This window comes from Mangifera indica, chromosome 11 (assembly GCF_011075055.1).
Source record: "Mangifera indica cultivar Alphonso chromosome 11, CATAS_Mindica_2.1, whole genome shotgun sequence".
NCBI lineage: Eukaryota > Viridiplantae > Streptophyta > Magnoliopsida > Sapindales > Anacardiaceae > Mangifera > Mangifera indica.
The window spans coordinates 3,179,712-3,206,375 of NC_058147.1; the positions used below are offsets into that span (position 1 = coordinate 3,179,712).

Sequence of the window (26,664 nt, forward strand, 5' to 3'; positions counted from 1 at the left end):
TCTAAGATCTTCACTGCATGCTCTTCACGAGTGGCTTATTAGATTATTTTTCTATGTACTGCTCTAATATGAACTAAAAAATTTAAACTCCAAAATTTTTAAATTAACTTGATCTTATCTAATATATATATATATAAATTTTATTTTAAATATTAATATTAAATATGTACATATATAATATATATAAAAAATATTATTTTTGTTTAATTTTTTAAAATTAAAGATAAGATTAATTTAAATATTTTAATATATAAAATAATAAAAATATTTAAAATGTAAAAAAGGTGATATAAATGTTTATATGAACCCAAATTACGATAAAAAAGGCAATATTTCTAAAAATAATTTCATGGCTGCACAAGTTTCCATGGTTAATTCTGTATCGATTATGTTGGGAGATGTCGCACCAAAATAACAAAGCTAATAAGGGATGGGCACCCACCATCAGAATTGTAGAAAACCACACCAAGAAGATAATGAAAGTAGTAATCAAAATAATAATGTCGGAATTATAGCAACTAAAAGTAGGTCCCACTTGATTTTTCATCTGCTCTGTCTTCTTCTTGATGCATTTGCTATGGACAAGGGTGTTCTACAAAAATAATAACTAGGCCATTCCAGTAGTTTGTGGGTCCAATTCACCATCTTCCGTTAACACAGCCTCTTTAACCTGCTGTAACATCTTCAACACTTGCCACATAGTGGGCCTTTGCTCCGGGGATGTTAATATACAACCGACGGCCACCTCCATAAGCATACCTAACCTATCATTTTCTTCACTTTCGTCTTCCCTTTGTGATCTAACCCAGTTCATCATATCATCAGGCATCAGAGATGGGTGCTGCGATGGTGGTTTTCCTGTTAAAAGTTCTACCAACAAAACCCCAAATGCATAAACATCTGCCTTTGCAGTCACTTGTTGACTTGCATTAATGCGGGTTTCAGGGGCTTTATATGGTAGGTTAGCTGGGTCATCTTCTGGAGTTGAATTGGATAAAGCTTGAAGGCAATAGTCAGCAAGACAGGCCTCGAAATCAGGACCAAGAAGAACGTTTGAGGACTTGAGGTTGCCATGGACTAGCCTCCATGCTTGGTGGATATAACAGAGTCCTTGTGCTACATCCTCTGCTATTTTTAGGCATGAAGTCCAATGAAGTGATTTTGCTCTTGTTGATCTTGATCCTGTACATGCAAATTAGATTATGAAACACGCACTCACACGGTGATGTATCATTGTTTCTAGAATTACTTGATTCCTAATGAGCAGGAGGAGAAGGTTACCGTGTATGAGGGAGAAGAGGCTGCCATTGGGCTGATAATCATATATAAGCAGCCTCTCTTCCTTGGCCTGAAAGTATGCCCTGAGAGGAACAAGATTTGGATGCCTCAGTCCACCCACTGATTCCATGTGCTCCTCATACATTTCTTTGCTTGTATTTGCTAGTTTACTACCATCAAGCCTCTTCACACAAACAATCAGACGGTTATCCAATACTGCTTTGTAAGTGGTCCCCATCGTTCCCCTACCTAGCAACTCAGCAGAGCCTCTCATCAGCTGGTCCAGCGTATACAAGTGCGCCTCACCCACACAGAATACTAAATTTCCACTCTTTGCCACTTGCATTCCTTTAACTCTCTTCACCTTCTCTTCCAACTCATTCTCTTGTTCAATCTGAATCATAGCTGCTGCTTGAGCAGTTGCCACAGCATCATCAGAAGCCATCATAGCTGTTGATTTGCTAGAGTTTTTCTGATTCTGTTTCTTCACGGCCATTACAAAGCACAGGAGTGAAGCTATTAAAACAAAAACCCCGGTTGAAAAACCAATAATCACTGCGGTTCTCTTGTGCTTCGTTGGCCTGGATTGAGTGCACTCAACGCCGCGTATTTGTGCAGTTTGCCCAATAACAATAGCCGGAGGGGGTGCCGCCGTCACAGCCGTCGATGGACCAAAAAAGGACGGGCTTGGCCGGCAATCTTTGTGTATGATTTCGCCACATAACCCAGGGTTAAATAAAAACGAGGAGATACCAAAACGTGATAATGTTGATGTTACTGGTATGGCCCCAGTCAGGTTGTTTCCTGAAACATTGAATGTTTGAAGGGAGGACTGATTCAGAGGAGGAATCGAACCGTTAAGCCGGTTCAAATCAAGACGCAGAGAATACAACCGGTCAAGGGAAGTTAAGCCTTTTGGTATTTGTCCAGTGAGGTTGTTGCGAGACAAATCCAAGGTTTTTAGGCGATAAAGGAACGAGATTGATGGAGGAAAAGTACCAGTGAAGAAATTATGATCAAGAAAGAGAGATTTGAGATTGATAAGCCTGGAAAGATCAGGAATGGGTCCAGTGAGTGAGTTGTTCTGTAGGCTCAAGACTCGGAGCTGGTCAAGTTTAGACAATGAGTCGGGTGGGAAAACGCCACCAAGATCTAAGCTTTCGAGAACCAGGCGAACTACCTTTTGTTGATAACATATGACTCCTTGCCACAGACAGAAAGGGAGGGTTGAGTTTTGAGAAAATGAAAGGCTGTTCCTCAAATCGGCTGTGGATTTGAATGCTAAAAGCGATTTTGCATCAGACGGTAGTAACAAGTTAGCTGCATGTATAGAACAAGCGGCAGAACAGAATGATAGTAAAACAAGAGCATTTGATAGGAAAGACAACTTCTTCTGTTGAGATTGTTTACTTCTCATAGACATGGTTAAAACCAGAAAACCCTAACTGGCTGGTTGGCTCTCTCCTTCTCCCTCTTCTTAGTTTATTCTGGGCATGAGTCGTGTTAATGTGATTGGTCCATTTTCATTATCTGATAAGGCAAATACTTGTGAGAAAAAGAAAGATTAAGCGGGTAAAGCGATGTAAAGCTTGAGGACTGAGAAGATGACAAAGCATGTAAGACCTGAGGCAGGGGCAGCTGTAGGGACTGTAAGCAGAGAATCACGTGAAGGAAAAGTCAGTAAGCAAAAAATTTTATATAGTCTCAAAATCATAATTATGTACGGTTAATTTTCTATACTATTTTATGATTGGTGGATGGGGTCCCGTTAAAGGCTGTGGACCCTCTGATCAACCCACACTCTAATCAAATGCCATTCATTTCTGCTTTCTTTCAGTTTTCTCAAAATTTGTGTCAAACCTGTCCTTATGTTGGGTAAACTTTTTGACCTAGAGACGGTGCCATGTGATATCAGTTCACAGTGGGTAAATGTCATATGCTTGACGCTTGTCGGCGAATTTAGTATTTGTTTGCGTATCCGGCATACCATAAATCTTAGGATAAACGCTGAAGCCAGATGCCAGGGAGAGCTAGTTGCTTGTGTGACACACGAGATAAATTCCAAATAGGACAATAAAGGCATGTTATCAATTATAAATTAAACTTTTAAATTATATAATTTAATAATTATAAGATTGATCACTGTATTTAAAGTATTTATATTTATTTCGCTTAGATAATTTATATTTATTATTTATGTATATAATTTTATCAATAAAAAATTCACGAAAAGCCATGAGAAACATGATGGTTCTTGCCTTTACAGATACTCAAATTGAAGGGCAAGTATTATGATGGAATCTTAAGCAAAAAGTGCCGCAGAACCACAGAATGGAGGTGGTATTTTAAATCCCTTTTGGTGCCACAGGTGGTGACATGGATGATGGGTCCAAGTCTCCAAATTATTCGAGTATTCTATATGGTATCATAATTGTTTTCCAATCTCCCTTATTTCAATTACGTAAAAGACATTTTGGGCTACAATGAAGCTGGTGTTGTTGTAAGTACAACTGCTGTAGAGTTATGTGGATTGTGGACAACCGTCGACCAGAGATTCAACCAGAGTCAAGATTGCAGTATAGAGTTACTATCAGGCCCATCCATCCGATAGCAGAGTTAAAAAAGGCCAAAAAAATTATTTCCCACGATAAGGTGAAATCTAAAACTCTAATTCTTCGATTTTTAAAAATTCAAATACTCATTTATAATCAAATTTTTGTTAAAAATTTTTGTTAAAATTAGGGATAAAACTTTTATTTATTAAAAAATTAAAATTTTATCATATTTTTCTTTTCTATATTTAAAAACTTACATTTTCCTCTTAACCCAAAGTTTGAAAAGTGGCTAAAACCCTCTTAGGGTTTCTTCCTCTTCCTCAAATGCCAATTTCTCCTTCCTCGACGGTTGGCCGTCCTTCCTTCCCCCCTTATATGTCCTTCAGTCTCTCTCTGATTGAAAATGAAGACAAAACTCAAACAAAGACCAATTGTCTTCTTCTGATTTCGTCTCGTCTCCAATTGAAGATGGTCGGAGAGGCAAGGGAGAGAGACCGAAGGAGAGATAAGGGTAGAAAGGAGGATGCCCGACGGTCGGAGAAGGAGAAATCGACGTCAGAGAAAGAAAAACAAACCCTATGGGTGGTTTTGGTCACTTTTCAAACTTTGGGTTGGGAAGAAAATGTAAATTTTTAAATATATGATAAAACTTTAATTTTTCTAGTAAATAACCCTTAACTTTAACTAAAATTTTTAACTAAAATTTGATTATAAATGAGTGTTAAATTTTTAAAAATTAGATATGAAAATTTGAGATTTTATTATACTTTTGATGGTACATAGTCTTTCGGCCGTTAAAGAAATAGAGAGTTATGTGGATTGTGGACAACCTCCATGTGCCCGTCAAACCCCTGCTTCGGGCAGTACAAATAGCATAGTTGAGCCCAAATGATGCGGATATCGGACTTTTAAATTATTGACTTCAAAAGAGCCCGAGGTAGGAATTCAGCGCTGTTAGGGCACTCAAACTTATTGCTAAGGCCACCACTACTGTGACAAGAGTGAGTCTGTACATTTGACCCAAAGAGAAAGGGCTCCCGTCTAGAGTATTAATATTTTATTTTTATGCTAATTAAAATTATTTATTTCTTAAAATTTTTCCCCGTTTAAAAATAATGATAAATACAATTAGTGATTTTAAACTTTAATCAATATACACATGAGAAGTCATAATCTGAATATGAATTTTACTCTAGTGACCTTCTACCACATTGATCACCTGCCACTTTGTTCATGATGAAGGAACTGGAGTCTGGATAAATCGTCATAACTGTCAAGAGCAAATCAAAATACAGAAAGACTTTCACTTGGTGTCAGCAACTCTCACTTAGCATTTAAACATGAACAAATAAAGCCAGAAACAGTGAGCAGTGACAAAATTATTGGATATAAATGACACTTTTAAGTGATCATGTATTATAAGATGGCCACTTTAGCTGGACCTTATTGTTCTAGCAAAAGCTGCAATTTCAGTGGGTTAGTTGAGGCAATAATCTGCCTTCATCTTACTCAGTTGGGACCTTTATTGCCGATCACCACTAACACTAAATACAAAAGACAGGAGTGAGACAGAGGGCAGTGCCCTAAGTGACCTGCAGTCTCTAAATTCATACCAGAAAAGTAGGTATCACTAAATTATCATCACCACTGTCTTTCAGGCAACAATTTCTGGGACCATTGTCTTTAAGAAAGCAGCAAACCAACTCTTTTTTGGCTTAAGATCTAAATATTGAAACATTAAACATAGTATTTAGTTTGACCAGATAGCATCAGATGACAACATAGTTGGTGGAATCCACAAGAGTGAGAACATAATTTTAGCAAATCAAACTTTTAACTTATTTGGTAATTTTGTTAAAAAAAATTGAGAAGAATGCTCGAACTATTAATGATTTTACATATCCATTTCCAAGTGAAATATGCTTATGTTCAAACCCAAAATGTCAAACAGAATGGCTGCGATGAAACCATTATATACAATATCACAGTTCCATACGGTTCCTTGAGAACTTTAATTACAATTAAATATAAAAAATCCAGAGCAAATGGACTGAATGAGCAAATTGAAGCTCAAGGAGAGGGAACCATTTCTGGAATGTGTTTTATACAAGGAATATAAGCGTAAGACCACATACGAGGACAGATTTGTGGGTAAGCAAAGAAGTCTGCACATTCAAGAACTGATCTTTGGAAAGGAAGATCAGGAATACAGTTGTTCCTAAATTCCAACACTCCTCTTTCAATCAAAATTCTACACAGAGGACCTGCATTAGTAAAATAATTATCTGACAAAGAGAAATTCACCAGATTACAGAGCTCACACACCACCTCTGGCACCGTGCCATACAAAAGATTATCGGTGAAGTTGAGCTGCTCCACCTTCTGTATACAAGCCAATGAGAATGGCAGCAGGCCTGTTAGCTGATTGTTGCTAAGATCAATCACTGTGGCCTCTTTGAGGAACCCTATCTCATAAGGAAAACAACCTATTAGCTCGTCGCTTAAGAACAAAACCTCACAAAAATCGGAAAAAGATTTGAATATGCTTCTGGGAAGTGGGCCGTTAAATTTGTTATTGGCCAAGGTAAGAAAGATAATATGCGTGCTGCCTATATTATCAGAGAACTTCTGCATGAAATTGTTGTTGTTAATGAATAGAAAGTCAAGATTTAGAGTAAATATTTGAGGGACTGAACCAGCAAAATGATTGAACCGAATGTCCAAGAATTCTAGACAAGTCATGCCAAGAACAGCAGTAGGAAATGGACCTGAAAATTGGTTGTTGCTTATATCCAGCTCGTAGAGATACTGAAGGTTAACAATTTTGGAAGAGAGAGTACCAGCAAAGTTGTTGGAATTTGCATGGAAGAGCGCAATAACTGGTAGCTGATCAAGAAACCTATCAAGAGTAGGGGCGCCAAGTTGGAAGCCATTGAAGTCAACGGAGGCCACAGCTTTAGCAGTTTTGTTGTCTGGGGGGCTCTCGCAAAAGAACCCTTTGTAACTACATATATCTGAGCCCACCCAAGTTTTGACGATGCCCAGAGGATCAGATGTGATTGTGGACTTGAAGTTTTGTATAACAGGGTACACTAGGCCGAGTCTTTCATCAGCAAATTGTAAGACTTCTTGCTCAAGAGAAGTTGTTGGCTGTGGACATACCATTGTATTTTGATTATCTTTATGATTGCAACCTTTTCTTAGAGCTCTATCTTTGCTATGAATAACAAATTCTAATGTTTCTCTGTCAGTCGTCTGATGAGCTGTGGCGAGGACAATTAGAAAAGCTAAGAGGGCGTAGTAGAGAGGCGTTCTCATTGTAGCTGTCTCTGTAGTGCTAATCAGAACCTAATGCCTGGAGAAAGTTATATACTAATTTACTAAAGCAACAGCATTCTGTATATATTTAGCTCCACTTACTGTAGATTTTTAACAAATATAATTTATATGTACCACAAGGAGTTGGCCACAATATTTCTTTTTCCTTCTCCAGTTATAACAACATCGTTTTCCTATGTCCAAACATAAGTATTTGGGCTCAAATCGTAAAACTTCATTGCTGGTAATTAAAGAAAAAATCTACGCGATGGTAGAAGTCGTTATTGCTACAACCATGGCGGATAAATTGAATCCGAAGATGGAAGAGCATCCTACGCGATACAAGTTATCATGGTTTTCGAAGGGTTGTGATTTGAAGGTAAACAAGAGGTGTTTAAAGCAGTTTTCAACTGGGAAGATGTATCAGGACGAGGTATGGTGTCGTGTAATGCCAATGGATGCATGTCATCTCCTACCAGGACGGACCTTGGTGTATGATCACAAGGCAAAGCATGATGACTTAAAAAACACCTACACTTTTAAGAAAGATAGCATAACAATTACATTGGAACTCTCATATGTGAAGCAAGACAGTAAGGAGAAGGGAAATCACCTAATTTCCAAATCAGAAATTGGGAAAGTAATTGAAGAATCAGCTCAGGATTTTGCTATCAATTCTACTAAGCTTGCTAATCAGGTTGCCATGAAGAGAGGTCTTGAACTCTTAATGACACAATTGCACCATTTGAGCATGTTAAAAAGGTTGTTTCCAAAATTAGATAAATCATTGATTGGGAAATCCATCAGATGCAAACTGTAAAAAGGTGTAAGCTTTGTAGAGCAGGAACCAGATAGGGCACAAGAAGAAATATTGAGGCATAAAAAAGGGCAAGAGACCACTGAAGAGAAACAGAGCCAAGTACTCAAACGTGGGGCAGTCCTCCCTCAGTCTTGTTATTATTCATTTTCTTTAGTTTGATGATTATATTATCAATTTATTTTCAATTTAGGCTAAAGAAAAATGTTGGGCAATATAGTTTCAATTTCTCGAAGGGACGTGCATATTGGTGAAAGATTAAGAAAATGTACTTACATTTATATATATATATATATAAGGTTCATTACGAAAGAAAAATTCACAACGTTTAATACTTTTTTTAAAAGTATTATTTTTTATAAAATAATATTATTACATTTAATTACTGATGAATATCACTAAAAAAGGTCAGAATCGCATCGATAATATGTGATTCTAACCATTAACGACTATTTTAATCTTTTAAATTTTTTTATGATTATTAATTCTAAAATTAATATAAACTAAGGATGAAATATATTTTATAAAGTTTTGAGGGTAACATGTTATTTAGATTTAATAAACATTGAAACCAAAAAAACATTATTTTTATATTTTTAGTGTGTTTATCATAAAAATTAACTAATTTCACTAATCAAACTACAACAAAAGTGGGAAATTTTGTTTCTAAAGTTGGAGGGTGAAAAGTTTATTCGGACAAAAAACAGGGGGAGACTAGTAGTTTTCCCTTTTGTTGAAGGTCTGAAGATGGTAGGTAGTCAACCTTTAGAAATCCCCTAGTAATAATAATACCTTCATAATTTCCCACCTAAATATAAAGACCAGGCAGGCATGTATGCTGTACAAATTGGAGAAAACAAAATATTCTTAAGCCCATGATGAGTGAATTTGAATTTGACTACATTCAACAAAAAATGCTTTCTTTGCTAGACTTATAAATTTAAAAGAAAGCAACCACCATATTCATAAAGGTCTGCCTGCAGATGTGTACATCCAATCTTTTACAGCATCCCGGTAAAAGTCTTCAAATATAAAGTAAACAACAGAAGATGTACTTTTTGACAAAAAGAGCAAATTTTTTCAACTCCAATTTCTTGCGCATGAATTCAGCAACAGGAAAAAATGATAAATGCCATTCTAGTCCTTGGGGGGACAAAACCTAGTGGTTCTCTAACAAATTTGTATTTTAAAAAGAAAAAAAAGGTGGGGACAGGTTATCATAAACTAAACCTCCCACTTTGACTGACTTTGCCCCCTTTTATTCCAAATTCACGGTGGGTCTCCGTCGCAGGCGGGCGTTCATCGTCATATTCTATTCTTTTGTATTGCCAAATCTCACCCGGAGTCCTTGATTACAATTTCAATCTTTGAACTAAAGTTTTTCATCTATTTGAAATTTATTTTCTTAATAAAAATCATTACGTGGACTGACAGAATGTTGAACCATTCTATTTTCTTTTTTTTTTTTTTTATATTTTACAATTCTCTTTTTTTTCTCCCCCATCAATAATGATCTTGATCTTAATTGATTTTTCATCTTTGATTAAGTCCGACCTTAATCATTTTTCCAAAGCTCAAATACGACTCTAAAAACATTGATGTAATTTGTATGAGTTTGGATCTAATATCTATAATATTATGAGATTAGATTTTACCTCTTTATATCACACATGATCAATATCGATTAAAATTATAATTGGCTTTGAAGGTTATTAAGATATCAAATTAATAATATATGAGATGAAGACGGAGATCAAATGTATCTCTTGTTGGTGTCTCTTTTGCCATCTTCAATGTCCGTTTTCTCATTGTGAATGTGTCTTACCATCTTTTTGTGTTTATTGTTTTTTTATCGTTGTAACGTATTCTCCGACTTGATTGCAACTTCTCCATCTCAATCAACAACCACTCTCTTGTGCATGCCCAATTTGATTGTTTCTGTTTTGGCCAACACCACTTACAATACCAATACTCTCTCTCGACGATTGTTTAGAGATTAAACGTATTTTAATTATTTCAACAAAAAAAATTATTATTCCATCAAAATTGAGTTAAAATATATCATTCGGACAATAATAAATCAAAAACAAAAATACACCAGTTGACCTCAACCTTGTCCGAAATCTCTTAATCACAATAAAAATAAGGTCAACCCTCCCAAATAATTTTAGAAATAAACATTCCTCTATGACAACCCATATTCCCATTATATATTATTGTAAATAATTTAAAGTGAAAAATGGAATAAAATAAAGCAAGCATAGCATCCAAGCAAGATCCACCACTATATTTATATAAAGCTAAATTCCATCTGATCTGAGACGAGTATAAGAACATTTAGAAATAAAATAATTAAAAACAAAAGAGCGAACCCACTACTTGTATTTGCAAGAATCGAAGTCTGCCAAAATCCACAATTTCTACGCTTTCCCATTTCTTTTTCCTTTTAAACAAAGTCTTCAACCAAAAACGAAAACAGAAGCCAAAAACGAAGGAATCCTATTTAGGTAACCCCCACTAATCAATCTTTTTTTCTTTCTTCAAGACACTGCCCAGCATCTTCGTTGACTATCTGAGCAACTTACTGATACCCCACTTTTGGAAGGGTGTGATTCAATTTTCAAACATCTCATCTTCGCCGTCTGATGAGTTCACTAAGATGATTCGAGGACCACTGCAGCAGGCGCATCATGGATAGGCACAGAGTGACTGTGATCTCCTTCGTATGTCACAATCAGCATCATTGGATCGTCGAGTGCTCGTTCTACATGTTTGCGTGCTGGGCAGCCTCTAACACTACTGCATTTGTAATATCCCCTGAAATCGCATCAACAGATAAAACAATTTAACGCGGGGCTGAGTTAACTCGGCTTGAAGAAGAGTCAAAAATAAAAAACCGATTATATCTAAGAAATTAACGAGTGACACGCTGAGTTGAGAATTGATAGGAGCAAGGAAACAGAGGACGTGTTTAAAGGATTCAGAACAGACATATACCTTGGATGAGGGGAGCCTTTGATGGGTTTTTGGCCATATTTTCTCCAGGAGAAATCATCAGGTGGAATATCGGCCATCTTGGAGCTAATTGCAGGGACTCTAACAACTTTCTTAACCCTTGATTTCCTGTTTAATTAATTCATATAAAACGTTAAATCATATCTGATTAACATTTACAGGGAAAAAATTAACACAGAATGAAACAAATTAAGGATTAAGATGACTGACCTTTTCTTGGAACAATGGCAGCGGCCAGAAGATGAACCACACTTTAGCGCAGCATCATCCAAGGAATTGCACTTTCTTTTAAGAGAAGACGAAGATAAAGGCGGCTTACCAACCGATTGAACATGAGAAGGAGTGGTGAATTGAAACCCAGAGGAAAAAGAAGGCTGTATGGTATCCGTATCGCCAGTGAGCGACGATATGAACGAAGTTGGTGGTGAAAAATTGATAGTAGTTGGCACATCACTTCTCTCTGCATACATAGTCTTGATGACCGCCACAGAAGGAGTCTTATGAACCTGATGTGGGTGGTGATTATGAGGCAAAGGAGGCAAACGATGAATTGGGGTAGGGCAATAGACCTTAAAAGCTGAAACCTGTTCGTTTGATTGATGATTAATCGATAAAACGGATGGCCCCGCTTCTGCAACTTGTTTTTGTTCTTTCTGAGGAATAACAGGCGGAGGACTCAAAGGTGCTCTTCTGAATCTAGCGTGGCCAGTTCTCGGTCGATCCAGTAAAGAAATAACTCTCTTAAAATTGTTTACAGCGACTTCGGCAGCAACCTTGATTTCTTTGTCGGTTTCAAGATTTGAAGAAGAGGAGGCTTCTGGGAAATGTTGTTCGGGGACTTGATTTCGGGACAATAATTTGATGAACTCACCAATGCTCTGCATACCAGCAGATGCAGCTTCTCGAACAGCATTCTCTTCCATTTGGGTTGATGCTGCAAAACCATCAGCGCAACCATAACCCATCATAAGCTCCACAGCCATTTCTTTTAACACGACGCACTGAAAATGGTAAAAGGGTATATTTGAATCTTTATAGTTACAGACAGGAGCTCGTCTTACAAGGATTATGAAGCAGAGCTAAAAAAGGAAAAAAAATTCAAAATAAAAGCAAAAGAAAGAACGCTTAAGATGATTATTAAAAAAAAAAGGGGCCTGTTGATGGATTCGAGTCAAATTGATTCGCAATCGAAAGGCATTAAAATGACTGACCTGACCATTCTGTCGTCAAACTCAGCTGCCAATAATAATAATCCACGTGGTGTATTTTTGTCAAGATGTTGACCACATCCTTTATATGGGGTCAAGTACAGGGGATAAACCGGGTTGGAGAGCGTGTAAAGGGAAAAAGGCCGTTGGGTTATTGACTGGGTAAAATGGGAAGAGGGAAATATAGAGGTTAGTTGGGGACAGTGAGGTAGAGTTGACCTTTTACAGCTTTTAATGCAAAAGAGAATTGTGGGTCCAAGAGCTTCTCCTTTACCGGACACCGGAAGCTGTTTCAAAGTCTCACCCCACAAGTCACATGGGATTCTCTTTTTATTTTATATTTAATTTAATTTGATAAAAATAAAAGTATACAAATTCAAATTCCTTACTTGCTCTTTTTATTTGGATTATTTTCAAACATTTTAAGAAATAATATAATATTTATACGATATTATTAAATAATTTAAAATTTAAATTCCAAAAATGAAATCTAAATTATTTTGACGTGGCAGTTGTGTGGTGTAATTAGATGGAAGAGTTCAACTGGAACACTTAAGCAAGCCGCATGAATGTAGGCCGAGCCTCAAGTCTATGCATAGGCTGTAGCTCTCCTTCTCCTTATCTATTTGCTTCCTTCTTTTGTTGACTTACTTTCTAATAACGTTTGGCTTTATTTCTGGCTCAGAAGGTAAGCCTACCCACTGCCAAAATTCAAAACTTTCCAGTGTGAAATATATTTAGGACACTGTTGCGGCTACTTTTTGTTTTTTTTTTTGTTTTTTTTCCTTGAGAGTTATAATTATTATGGGGGGGGTTTTTGTACTAATCATAAATGGTATTTTTTTTAACCTTTTAAATTAGAAAAATACATTTGTCTGTCTATTATCTATTAATTTTAATTGTGAAATTAATGGGAAAATAAAAATACCTTTAATTGTTAACTTTTTATTTTATTTTATTTCTTTTCCCCCCGTTTCCTACCGACCGCAAAGGTCACCTCTAAAATCTTTTTTTTTTCCCTTTGCCCCCCACCAAAATTCGTCCTTCTTCAACCTTCGTCTCACCACACCTCTCAACACTCCCCAGTCCTCTATTCTTCTCCATTTCCCAAATCCAATCTCAAAATCAATGAATTATTTGTTTCATCCATATCTCAAACACTTCTTCTTTTTCAATTTCCCATCCATTCTTATTCAATCTTGTATGTCTGTAAGATATCAATTTAATAATAATGGTAATTGTATCATGGGTCAACAAATGCCAACTCACTCCCACATTCACTCGATTTGGCATGTTCGAGGATGTTGAGAATGGTCACATTTGATGTTTGATATTGACCCCTTCGGATAATGGGTGCTTATTATTTTTCCCTTGGTTGTTTGTTTTGTTTGGTAGTGTTTGCACTTGATATAGAGTCTTAAGTTTCTTAGTATATGAGTTTGGTTGAGGGATTGGTACACCTCCTAAGGACAAAATTATTTATAATCTTTGGTTTGATATCACTTGTTATACCTCAACAAAGTGTTGTTAGATCTTTTTTCACGGCAAAAGCTAGCACAATGAGTGAGAATTTTCCTCACACTTATATACTCACATCCAACTCAATTCCCAACCAATTTTGAATTCTTAATAAAAATGAAATGTGTTGTTTAATTAGAAAGCAAAAACACTGTCGATGGTCATCTACAACTGCACCATCATTCGTGTATGCATAATTGTGTATCCTCATGTCACCTTTCCAATCTTCAGTGTGCCCAACACCCAACCTTTTTTCCAACCCTTACCAATTTGTTGTTGTTCATCTTCAATCAGTTTTTTCTCTTTAGCAATATTGATAATAATCTATACAAAATAATTTTATTGTCCTTTCATATAATAATTTTCATTAATAGAAGTGAATAATATATAGATAAATAAATTTTTTTCGAATTTAAATCTAATTTTGAATGAGAAATAGTCACTTGCCGTAATATATATTCATACAATGACAATATTCTTTTTAATTGAAAAGATATTAAAAGAAAAAGGAATTTAAAAATATGTTAATGTGTCACCGCCAATTCAACCAAAGGCCATAAAAGATTATATTGCATGTTCACATGGATATAACTCGTGACCAACTATACGTTTGAAGGCAATGTAAATCAGAAGTGATGTTCAGACAAAACAATCAACCCATGCGGTTTAGTGGTTAATTGTCCAATCCTGCCCGCACGTCAATTGTTTTCCACGGGTTTTCTGCCTAACGCGCTGGTTGTCAAGTTGAAATTAAGTATTCTGGTTTTCATGGTGACTTTGTTGTTCAGTCGCTGCGCTTGACAAATTTAGACTTTACTCTGTATTAAACAACATTTATCCCATGGACTAGTCGTGCGAACCTGCTAGCCAAGACAAATATAAACTTGTTTATGGAGAGTTGACGCCTGCTTTAAGCTTATAAGATTCAAACTATATGTCGATAGAAAGAGTCAAAGAAGGAGCATTCTAATGGTTGGATATTAAAGTTTCATATATAATAAATACAATATAAATGAGAGGTATATAAATATGAAAGATTTGATCTTAACATAAGTTAATTGATTTTGTATAATATAAATTTTGATCTTTACACTTATTGACCTAATATATATTTTAACACTAATGAAAAGTAATATTATACGTACTCACTTTAAACACATAAATATATATACACTTATATGTAAAGGTGGTAATGGCCTAGTCTCCGACAGGCTCCAACATGGCCCATTTGGCCTAAGGCTTGTAACGTAGAGGATCGTATAACTAAGGTCAACCTATGAAACTTATAAGATTCATTATCTAATCTAATATATAAAGAGCCGACTGGCCTATTAATTTTAATAAAAAATAAATTTTTATATTATAATTATTATTTAATTAATTAATTTTTTAAATAATAATGAAATAGTAATGGAGTAGGCCGGCCCACAAGCCTTGTGTCTAGGCCTAAGGCTCGGGCTGCTATAGTTACAAATTTGGCTACTTTTTTATATTTCTGATCGAGTCACAGGTCAATTTAACTCATTTGACACCTCTATTTATATATATCATTATTAGATATAATTTTATTTTATATTTAATTTAAAATTATTTAATCATATAATAATATATATAAAATGAGTATATATATATATATATATATATATATATATATATATATATATATATATATAATTTTATCATTAGTTATAATGCATTAAAAATGATTCAAATGTTTCGTTCCGAATAAAATTCCAAACAATGACTCGACTACTGTAAACTAAACTAGTGGGCTTATTTTGAATAACAAAACTGATTTAGTTCCGATGAGTCTTCACCCAAAATAAATGTTTCTCACAGAGCCTAATACCCAACCTTGCTCGGCCCCGGGCCTCTGGCTCTTAATTAATAGAGCCAGTAGATAAATTGGTAGAGGCTTCCGGATGAAACGTATTGACTCGTTCATAAATTTACACCGACGAAATTATTCAGTCAAGGTACAATCCCCGTATACTCTGTCTGACAATTGAAATTTAATAAATTGTTTTAATTAGCTTAGGAAGTAAGGTAATTCAGACATGTTGTGTTTTTTAATAGAATTAAAGAGGGCAGATTCAATTAATCTTTTTGTACAAGGTACAATCCTCATATTGAAGAAAAGAATTGCAGTTTGACTTTTCTTGATTTTGGACTGAGATTTGAGATCTAACTTGGTAACTGGTGAGCAGATGGTGAGATATCGGGTGAGGCTTCAGCATCGTGTATCAGTTGATGCTTGGCCAGCTGATGATCAAGGATGAATGGTTGATTGGGGCTTAAACTGTCAATCACAAGTGGGTGATAATGTCGCCACCAATAAAGAACAAAAGATGGGGGCCAGACCAACAGGAAATAAAGTAATTTAATAAAAATGTTGTGAAAAGATGGTCCCTATTCACTTACCCCCACTCCCCGCCCAATCTCGGAAGAAAACAATTCGGAATCTTCAACCTTTTCTTTTACAAGAGATGAGAATGGGAAGATAGTCCCATGTGCAAGATGAAAGGCACAGACAATCCTTGACTCTGGAGGCACTGATCACTGATTAAAGTCTGAACAAGTTTTCGGATCCCAAATATTCCATCTCCCGACCGTGATAGGTTATGTTTGTTTCTTCCCAACCCAATTGAAGAGATAAAGACTTTTGAATGACAAAAGTGTAAAATTCTCGGGAGATAAAATTTGGGTTTCAAACCATTGGTACTATATAAAAATCAAATCCAAAAATTATTCATTGTAATGGTTGTATTGTAGGATATCAAAGTTTTACTTTTATATATTGGTTAATTCAACTCAAAAAAAATAATTTTATTAAAATAAGGTTCTCGTTTTAAGAAAAAATTAAAGAGATAAAAGATTCAATTTTGGATTTTGAATCTCTAATCTTTTGGAAAATATTTATCTATTTATTTTTAGGCCAAAGGACTGTTTTTCACCCAAGTTTTGATTCATTTTTAAAGTCATATTCATGAAATTTAAAAAAATTTAAAGTCCTACATATAAACCAACCGAAGTTAAAAATTTCAGTTAGAGGTAGAGATAAAATTATTATTTTATTAATAATATTAAAAAATATATAAAATTTATTATATTAAAATTTAACAACTTCATCTCTACTTAAAATTTTTTAATTTTAAAAAGTCACATTCCTTCTCTCCTAACTTATGATTTTTTTTTTCTTCTAATCACTATCTCTAACGTTAATGACCTCCCTTCTCTAAATCTCTTTGTCTTCGGAGAGGGACGGTTGTCGTGCTCCGTCGTACACTAACCAACGTTTTAAGGTCGAGAGAGAGGGTTATCGACATTAGAGTAGTAGTCAAAATGGTGAAGAAGAAAACCTTCGATTTAAGGGAGAAATTATGATTTTTTAAAGTTAAAAAATTTTAGACAAAAATAAAATTTTTAATTTTTAAAATTAAAAAAAATTAATAAATTTTATTTTTTTAATACTATTAATGAAATAATAATTTTATCTTTATTTTTAATAAAAAAATTTAACTACAACTAATTTATAAATATAATTTTAAATTTTTTAAACTTTATAAATACGGTTTCAAATTTTTTAAATTTTATAAATGTAATTTTAAAAATTCACCAAAGTTGAAAGAAAAAAGCTCTTCGGCCTTATTTTGAAGACCAAAGTAATTACGTATCTCTAATTACTTTTGAATAAGATTTTTCATTAAATAAAAATAATAGAGATAGAGACGTCTTATCATAAACAATTAATTTTGATGACGGTATGTCGACACTAATTAAATCCCAACTAATATTCTAATTTAATATTATTTATTTATTTTCCATGATTAGTAGCACACTTGAAAATATCTTATTGGGTAACTTATCTTCATAATTTGACATGTATGGTTCTTATTGATGAAGTGGATCGATCTTATCATCATAAATGAGTGTGATATTACGGCACCGTTTTGTCTCAAAGGAAGCAAGTCCATTGTCGTCGTTGATGTTTTACTTTAATTGTGATATTAATTTCTTTTTTTATTTAAACTACCATCTACGTTTTTATTCCTGGTAGTCTCTTTGCATAAATTATTTCTTGGAATAATTGTGTAACGTAGTCCCACTACTTTATTTGTAAATAAGCCAAAGTTGTCATACATTATTTAAATTATATTTGTAAACTTTTTTGAAAAATCTAAAATTTTATTTATAAATCATCTATTATTAAAATATTTTATTAAAAACAGCAACGATATTTCAACACTTTATCTCTGTCGATAATAAGACAATCTTGATGATGAAGTCTTCGTTGTCCTAGTTGTCTCATCGTTGATGAAGGTAGGGTGTTGTCATCTATTATCAACGATAGAGGAAGAACTAAAACCAATTACTAGGAAATAGAAGAGGATTTTGAAACCTTATGAGGGGAAAAGTGTGTTTTTTCAAAACTCAATTTTAAAAAAAAATTGTTAGTTTTCTAAATTAAAAAGGAAAAATAATATAAATTTTTAAAATTTATTAATAAAATAATAATTTTACTCTTCTCTCTAACAAAAAAATTTTAATGGTTGTTGATTTATAGGTGGAACTTTAGATTTTTCAAGTCTTATAAGTGCAACTTTGAAAACACATTAAAACTTGAGTAGGAAATAGTCCTTTGCCTTGTAAATAATTGATCAAATGACTTATTTCGACTTGAAATTTACTATTTTTTTTATTTTCATTTATTATTTTTGAGAAGCTTAAATAATCATTTATTAATTGTTAAGTAAGATAGTTTTAAAAGTAAAATCATCATTTAATCAATAATATTTAAAAAAACTAAAATTTTATTTTATTTTTTGCTCTAAATTTTAAAAACTAACAATTTTTTTTCAAGCCAAGTTTTAAAAAGTAATGTTTCCTCTCTAAAATTTATTTTTCATTTTTTAGTCATTTTCCTTTATGTTATCTCTTACAGTCTCTCATTTCTAATGTTTTCTCTCTCTCTAATAGTCTCTTTCTCTATCTCTCCCTCCAATTGGTTGTGTGATGTCAGGAGATAACGTTGTTTCATTTGGAAAGATGATTCAAATAATATCTTTGTAAAAAACTCTAAAAAATCAATCGAAATAAAAGATAAGGGAGAAAGAGACCATAAAAGAAAGAGAAGTTTACCAAATAATATTGTCCTAAATGGGGATAAGTCCTTTGTCCTAAATAATATGGTATTCTTTGTTTGCTACGATTATTTTTGGAAACAATAGAAATACAGTGGGGAAAACACAATTGATATAAATTTTGTCCACCAAATAATATTGGCAATTTTGGTCCCATCTCCTTTATTCTCCTTGGTTTTCTTGTAATTCGATGGTCAGTATTCATTGGTCAAGACTTTATAATATAAACAAGTGACAACGTATATAAGTGTTACAAGTAAAAGAAAATATCAATTCACTTATAATACAAAAAGTTGGTGGTGGTGCGTAATGTTGTAATATTGACAGCGAAAGGCGACGAAATAATTGATGCAAAGACAAAAGTCTCTTCCAACATCAAGTGGTTCTGGGTCCCACTTCTTAGACTTACCATTTGGCACACAAGTAGCGTGTGATTTTTTTTTTTTTTTTTTTGAATTTAGATATTTCTCTAATATTATTAATCTTCCTTAATTGATAAAAATCCATTTTAATTAATATTTTTCCATCTTTTGTCTCCTCTCATTCAATTCTTTCTCTTTATAATAAAAACTGCTCTCCTCCCAACCTCCCTTCTCTTGTATAGCTATCAACAGTCCATCTTCTCCTCCCGTTTCTCTCTAAACAGTCAAGATGGCTTTTCATACCTCGTTAAAAACTATGGCCACCTTCTTGTTTTTTTTATTTGCTTTTTCGGCGGCGTTAGACATGTCCATCATCTCCTACGACGAAACCCATGCCTCGAAATCTAGCTGGAGGACCGATGACGAAGTCATGGCTATCTACGAGGCATGGCTTGTGAAGCATGGGAAAGTATACAACGCTTTGGGTGAAAAAGAGAAAAGGTTTGAGATTTTTAAGGATAACCTGAGGTTTATTGATGAACATAATTCGGAGAAGCGGACTTACAAGGTCGGGTTGAACCGCTTTGCTGATTTGACGAACGAGGAGTACCGGTCCAAGTACCTTGGAGCAAGGACTGGCTTTAGGAAGAACTCTTTGAAGTCAAAGGCTAGTGATCGTTATCAGCCACGTGTCGGCGAGGAGTTGCCGGATTTCGTTGATTGGAGAAAGGAGGGTGCCGTCGTCGATGTTAAAGATCAAGGAAGCTGTGGTGAGTTATTATAATTATCATCAAACGTATTAGATTCATTTTCAATATAGTGTTGATTGATTCTTACTGTATATTATTTTAATTAAGTTTTAGTGGATAAGTTAATAGATGAAAAAAATTAGGAGGAAAGATGATAAAGGGTAATTTTGGAATTCAGACGTGTGTTCAAATCTGTCATTGGCTACGCAAAGTTGTTGACTTCTACAACTCTGTATATTATTGTACAGAAATTGAATCTATATTTGATTATATGAAAATCTGTCGATTTTAAATTATTTATATATGTCACTTGTCGAATCCCAATTCGACAAAACATTGAATAGATATTAGGTTTATGTGTGTATTTTATATTGTTTGAGATTTTAGGATAAGGCTAGTTAAAACAAAGACTCTGTCGAAATTCGACAATATCTTGAGAGTGACTTGGTCTATTAGACGAGAAATATTACAATTTATATTCAAGGTAAAATTAAAAGTATAAGTATTGGTCTATGTCGAAGCGTAATGATTTATAGTTAATTATTTCTTATTAGTTGTTGATAAAATATTGGATTGCGTACATAAGATTAGCAGTTGACTAGAAGAGCATGTTGATTATATCTACTTGGAATGCAGGGAGTTGTTGGGCATTTTCAACAATTGCAGCCGTGGAAGGCATAAACAAGATAGTTACGGGTGACCTTATCTCTCTATCTGAGCAGGAGTTAGTGGACTGTGATACATCATATAATGAAGGATGCAATGGTGGTCTCATGGACTATGCCTTCGAGTTTATAATTAACAATGGTGGCATTGACACCGAAGAAGATTATCCCTACACTGCTGTTGATGGAAGATGTGACACATACCGGGTAGGGAAATTGTTTTGCTTTCAAGAACGAAATACTAATGTGAGACTACTTCTCACCCTGCATTTTTTGCCTTTGTTCAGAAAAATGCCAAGGTTGTTACAATTGATAATTACGAAGATGTTCCTGAAAACAACGAGAGAGCTTTGCAAAAGGCAGTTGCAAATCAACCAGTGAGTGTTGCCATTGAAGGAGGTGGCCGGGCATTCCAGTTCTATGAGTCGGTAAATTTTAAATCCTTGTTATAATTATCTTTTATTCTTCTTAGCACATATAGAATTATGATAGTTTTAAATTTGTTAGAAATGTTAAAAACTCTGACTAGGTTTTGTGAAGGCAAATATTGTGACAATGCAGAGTTTGATGGCTTTGAATCGGGAAGATTATGCTAGATGGTTAACCATGCTATCGCTTTTTTGTTTGTTTTCCATGGATTATTAAGTTTTATTTCCCTCAAACTGGCAGGGTGTTTTTAGTGGAAGATGTGGGACAGCACTTGACCATGGTGTTACTGCTGTTGGATATGGCACAGAAAATGGAGTTGATTACTGGCTTGTGAAAAATTCATGGGGCAAAAGCTGGGGAGAATCAGGATACATTAAGATGGAGCGTAACTTGCTTGGCACTGCCACAGGGAAATGTGGAATTGCAATGGAGGCCTCTTATCCAATCAAGACAGGCCAAAATCCCCCAAACCCTGGACCATCTCCTCCATCTCCCATAAAACCACCAACAGTTTGTGACAGTTATTACACCTGCCCAGAAAGCAACACCTGCTGCTGTGTCTACGAGTATGGGAACTATTGCTTTGCATGGGGATGCTGCCCACTCGAGGCTGCCACTTGCTGTGATGACCATTACAGCTGCTGCCCTCATGACTATCCCATCTGTAACGTTCGTGCAGGGACTTGCTTGACGGTAAGAGCAACTAAACCTTACTTTGTTGTGTTCTTAGTTATTCTTTCTGTTAAGCATTCACAGATTTTAATTTCTCTTCTTACATTTTTAACCATTGCTGAGTGGCTTCGATCTGTGACCCTGTGAACCACTCAAGAAATATTCTTTTTCCTCCAATATATTACTTATTTAAATCTCTCTGCACCAGAACAAGAACAACCCACTGGGAGTGAAGGCAATGAGACGCACTCCTGCCGTACCTAATTGGGCTCATGGAAGTGAGGGCAAGAAGGACAGTGCCTAAGTAGAGATTGTATTGTTAAGCAGTTGATGACAGAAGGTGGCCAAAAGATCATATCAGCACTTGAATTTGGCTTCTTGGTTTGTCACACTGCATACAGTTATTTCAACTATAATTTGTATACCAGAAGCAGAACTGGAAGGACTATCAAAGATTATCATGGAATATGATTGTGTACATAACTTATCTGAATTGCATTGAACAGTATTGTTGTCATTTGTCAATTTGCAGTATATTAAGTTATCATTTGACAGTAGCTTTTATGCTTACCATACAGAGGTTGCCTTTTCTTTTTGATTGATCTAGTTGGTTTCAATATATATATGTAATAGCTTACTTTTATAGTTTTACTTCTTTGCTTCACCACAAAAATGGATAATTTTGCTATTTGCAAACTGTCAGCAGAAGCGTATTCATTAAAATCCTCTGTTAAAAATCTGTAATCCTCGCTTCGCGGATCCTTCTTCCCCGCTGTTCATTGGGGCGACATTTTTGACCAATTTAAAAATGTAGCGCTTGAAGGATACGGAAATTACCCGGGAAAGGCTGTTGGAAGTTATCACTTTTTCTGTGAGCGATGACACAGGGTATGTTTTTAAGATGTTCGGTGCAATAGTTTGTTGGATGAGTCAGGGACATAGTTCTGTGGCGCTGTCATCTACTGAAGCAAAATTCATGGCATTGACACAACTTGGCAAGGAAGATATGTGGCTATGTATTTAGCTTCATGTAGTGAAGATAGAGTGCGAGAATCAAAGGGCTATGTATTTAGCTGAAAATCGGATGCTACATTCGTGCACAAAGCACATTGACATACAATCCCACATAATTAGACAAACGGTTGAACAAAAGTAGTGTTGTTAAAGGAGATGGACACAATAATGAACAATATAGAGTTCCTAATAAAAATAATATACTTAATGAAGTTTACATGGTATGCTAGTGAGGTTAGTTTCCATTGTGCAAAATCTTTATAAACAAATAAATTATTAAAATTGGTGACTATTTCGTTTATAAAATACAATATAAATACATATAAAGTTTATATAATATATTGTTAAGATTAAACTTCTACGAAGTATTCATTAAATAAGAGATTATTAGAATTGATGACTACTTCGTTTATAAGACGTGACACAAACACATATAGATTATGTTATTTAATTAGTGGGTGGGTGTCTTACTTTCCAATGACTCAACGGAGAGTAAGGCCAATGCCCCTACACCTATACGCAATTTCAATTTAACTTATGAAAAATTGTTGTATAATTTTTTAAAAATTAAAAATCTTAATATATAATTGTATTATTCTTTTCTAAATAATATAACAACAAATTAAAAAAATATTTCCACTAAAATGAGCTTATCAAAGCAAATGGGGCCACTTTTAGTGCCTCATAACATGATCACACCTCCTTTTCCTGGAAAAATAAAAAATCTAAAAGTTGGGAGTTGGTTGGGACCATTGCAATTTGCCGGAGGCTGGAAACCAAACGCTGCGTACAACAATTCGATTCTTAATTTTCTTCCCGTCATATTTCATCCTCATATGACTTTTGGGGGACCATTGATCGTATTATGGATTGAGAGAGACCACTGCAATCCAGTCCTGACCCACGATGCCACACCGACCTTCCACCACTCAATGACCAGATCCCTCTGTCATTACCATAAAATCAGTCTTGATTATGAAAGCTGGCTCTGTAAGTACGGTTTTAATTATAGTTTCTCTAGTACAAATTTTGTTTCATTTCATGGACAATGCCACATGAATCAACTCTTACTATGATTTAAATCAAATTTGATGTTTGTTATCTTTTAACAATTGCACATGGTTAATAATTCTTAAGAGATAATTTGAACAATAAAAAAGAAAGATTATAAACATAAGAATAAAAGTTTAAATCCACTGCATCGACATTTTAAGATTACACTAGATAAAGTTTATTCCAAGATTACATCATTAACATGCATCTCCTAATTGATTTCTCCCTCCTCCCTCATAGCTTCGAATCCTAATTCCCCCACCTCCTTCACCTCTAACTGAGTGTTTATGTATACCGGCTTCTGTTCTTGATCATCTAGTTGACATGAGGACTCTACTTTTCTGTCAGCAGCTTGGAGTTCATTATCAATCTTCTCTTTCTGAGACATCGCATTAATGCTGTTTTGGTTGTTGATGAGGGCTGTGGCAGGAGATTCATTGATGTCATTGGAAGGGACCACAGAAGGTAACTTGGCTAGTAGAGCTCCAAGACTGCAAGACATGGTGGGCAAAAAGGGAGGTATTGACCAAATAGGAGCCCCTGCAAGGCCGTTTTGAGGGCTGTTCCACCCAAAGTTAATCGACTTAATGGGAGAATATTGAGGAATTTCATTGAACAGTCTTTTTGCCCGGGATAAATGCTGCTTGTCATCACCTAAGTAAGCTGTTTCCTGGCTTTCGCTCATCTCAATATTGGGTTTGATGATGTAGGGAAAATGGATGGGTAGATATGGCCTTTGTATGGCGAAGACGCCTGGGATGCTCTGTAGATAGCTGAATTTCCTCTGTACGCTGATAACCAGATTGAGGTCTTCGAAAATCTTTAGAACAAATCAGCCATCATTCAATTTTATGCAAAAGAAAACACAAAATATGCAGTGAAGAGAGAATTATAATTACCTTATCAAATGAACCCAGTTGAATAATTCCTTCTCTCACAGAAATGACGGCAATTGTCTGTACATTAGAAGGAATGAATCATGTTAAATTTCTCTTTTATAGTTCCAAAATAAGGAAGCAGAATAGCAAACCTGAATGCCAGAATTAAACTGAATTTCCCAAGCCTTTGGTTGCTGAATAACAAGGCAAAATGATGATAAAGTCAGGGTAGGAGGAAAAGGTTTACACTTCATACATGCATTCATTTTCCTTCAACACAAATGTAGTAGTTTGTGTCTTACAGGCTCAATAGGAGTATTCCAGGAGGAGATGAAGCTAGGATCATTTTCTTTTATGGCTTCTCTGTAGACCCATTTGTGGCTGTTATCTGCTGCAACTTTTCCCACTAATCTGCCACAAAGCAGCACACACATTGAGCATTTAACTTCTCCGATCTCTTCATAATTTCACCCTTCAGAAGATTAAACATTTGGAAAATATACTAGAGTATTAATCTACCCTTCTCCGTAGTTATAAACCTCATGAGACATTTTGAAGAAGACATCAGCCCCAAACCTCCCCTTTATGTAGCCAAATCCCACACGCTCACATTCATAGAAATCACAGAACCCATCTTCCCAGACAAGAATCCTGAAACAAAATTCAACTCAAAAACTCAAACAAAGTACAAATGAGAACTGAGTTTCTTACTGTTCCTATGAATTACCAGTTCCTTTTATTGCCTTTGGAACGATCAAGAACACTTCCTCCATAATCCCACCTGCATAATGTGATCTACAGACAATGAGTACACTTGAAATCAGACGTAAAAATATAATAAATTTTTTGGATTTAGCAGTTGACAGCCGCATGCATTTTAGTTTTCTTACTTTGGAGGTGGGTAATTACGAGGCAATATCCTCCAAAAGACAGCATACACCCACTTCGAGGAGTTAGAAGAATCAGAAGTTGAACAGAGGCTTCTCAGCGTGTGCTGCAAGAGACAATTAAGCATGGGAAGTCCACCTTCCATTGTCACACAAAGAAATAGAAAAAGAGAGAGAATTGAGTATGAGCCACCACCAGACAAAGAGTCCTAATAAAAAAGAAAAGAGAAACAGAGAAATTGCCAATTGCCCATTCCAAACTTAATTCAGTGCTACATTGCCCTTTTCTGGTAGTTTTGAGTAGGGACCCTTACATTTATGAATGAATAACCATGTTAAATGACTATTACACCCAACAACTACTTAGATTGACCATTTTTCACCCATTGATTTACAAAAACCATAACCATCATAGGCCTAGAAAAAAATCTTCAATTTGGAAAGCATAGAGAATGTTTGATGTAGCTTTCACTGGCATTTGATGAAACTTTATCAGTTTGTCTGTAGTTGCAGTAGCTCTGGTCCTCAAGGGTTGTAGCATTATATAGGTTCAATCATAGTTCACCTAACTTGGTGTTAACATTAATGTTCTCTTAAGTCAGATCACTGTTATACAGATGTGTGATCTTCGAGTTGGCTGATGCTACCCCATTCACTCCTAATGTAAACAAAGTTACAATTTATATGGTCATAATTTATGTTTATCAGTAATCAGAATTCACTAAGAAGATTTGTTTGATCAAAGGAAATGAGTGCGAATAATTAAACACATAATCACAGCCTCTTAAATAAGGTTAGATTCAATTCGAGCTGCTTAAACTCAAATTCAAATGCATATACAGTAATCACATCACTCATTTGATATATATGGTATGAATAACTGCACCATAAATAGGTCGATATGACCCTACCCATCTTTTACAGTGCACCAGACGAGCTTGTTGGCTAGTAAGCGAAAAAAGCAAGCATCCCATTACCACTTCTTCTAAAAGACATGCATTGGCATGGCCCTCCCCGTACAATTATCGCTTTCCCTGCCTCTCCTTATCGCTTTGGATAGTTAGCAGCAAACCCCCATTGGTGCAACTTTATACCTACACCTCAT

At 35.0% G+C, this 26,664-nt stretch overlaps 5 protein-coding genes across 5 annotated transcripts; 1 reads left to right on the forward strand and 4 right to left on the reverse strand.

The window, feature by feature from the left end:
• Positions 1-362: 362 nt before the first annotated feature.
• On the reverse strand, positions 363-2,845 carry LOC123229002 (probable inactive receptor kinase At5g67200). Its single transcript, XM_044654544.1, has 2 exons — positions 1,282-2,845; positions 363-1,182 (listed from the first exon to the last, which is right to left on the reverse strand). The coding sequence occupies exons 1-2, from the start codon at positions 2,699-2,701 to the stop codon at positions 608-610; spliced, it is 1,995 nt and encodes a 664-aa protein (XP_044510479.1). The 5' UTR covers positions 2,702-2,845; the 3' UTR covers positions 363-607.
• Positions 2,846-5,903: 3,058 nt separating this feature from the next.
• On the reverse strand, positions 5,904-7,151 carry LOC123229628 (uncharacterized protein At4g06744-like). Its single transcript, XM_044655550.1, has one exon. It carries the CDS (start codon positions 7,149-7,151, stop codon positions 5,904-5,906), a length of 1,248 nt encoding a protein of 415 aa, XP_044511485.1.
• Positions 7,152-10,234: 3,083 nt separating this feature from the next.
• LOC123228833 (probable WRKY transcription factor 7) lies at positions 10,235-12,148 on the reverse strand. The gene is made up of 3 exons (XM_044654297.1): positions 11,194-12,148; positions 10,966-11,091; positions 10,235-10,785 (listed from the first exon to the last, which is right to left on the reverse strand). Exons 1-3 carry the CDS (start codon positions 11,964-11,966, stop codon positions 10,623-10,625), a joined length of 1,062 nt encoding a protein of 353 aa, XP_044510232.1. The 5' UTR covers positions 11,967-12,148; the 3' UTR covers positions 10,235-10,622.
• Positions 12,149-19,395: 7,247 nt separating this feature from the next.
• LOC123229697 (cysteine proteinase RD21A-like) lies at positions 19,396-22,284 on the forward strand. Its single transcript, XM_044655614.1, has 5 exons — positions 19,396-19,982; positions 20,598-20,833; positions 20,914-21,054; positions 21,296-21,748; positions 21,936-22,284. The coding sequence occupies exons 1-5, from the start codon at positions 19,502-19,504 to the stop codon at positions 22,029-22,031; spliced, it is 1,407 nt and encodes a 468-aa protein (XP_044511549.1). The 5' UTR covers positions 19,396-19,501; the 3' UTR covers positions 22,032-22,284.
• Positions 22,285-23,915: 1,631 nt separating this feature from the next.
• On the reverse strand, positions 23,916-25,911 carry LOC123229198. The gene is made up of 7 exons (XM_044654840.1): positions 25,563-25,911; positions 25,400-25,453; positions 25,192-25,323; positions 24,975-25,083; positions 24,825-24,866; positions 24,694-24,750; positions 23,916-24,614 (listed from the first exon to the last, which is right to left on the reverse strand). Exons 1-7 carry the CDS (start codon positions 25,703-25,705, stop codon positions 24,006-24,008), a joined length of 1,146 nt encoding a protein of 381 aa, XP_044510775.1. The 5' UTR covers positions 25,706-25,911; the 3' UTR covers positions 23,916-24,005.
• Between the last annotated feature and the right edge of the window lie 753 nt (positions 25,912-26,664).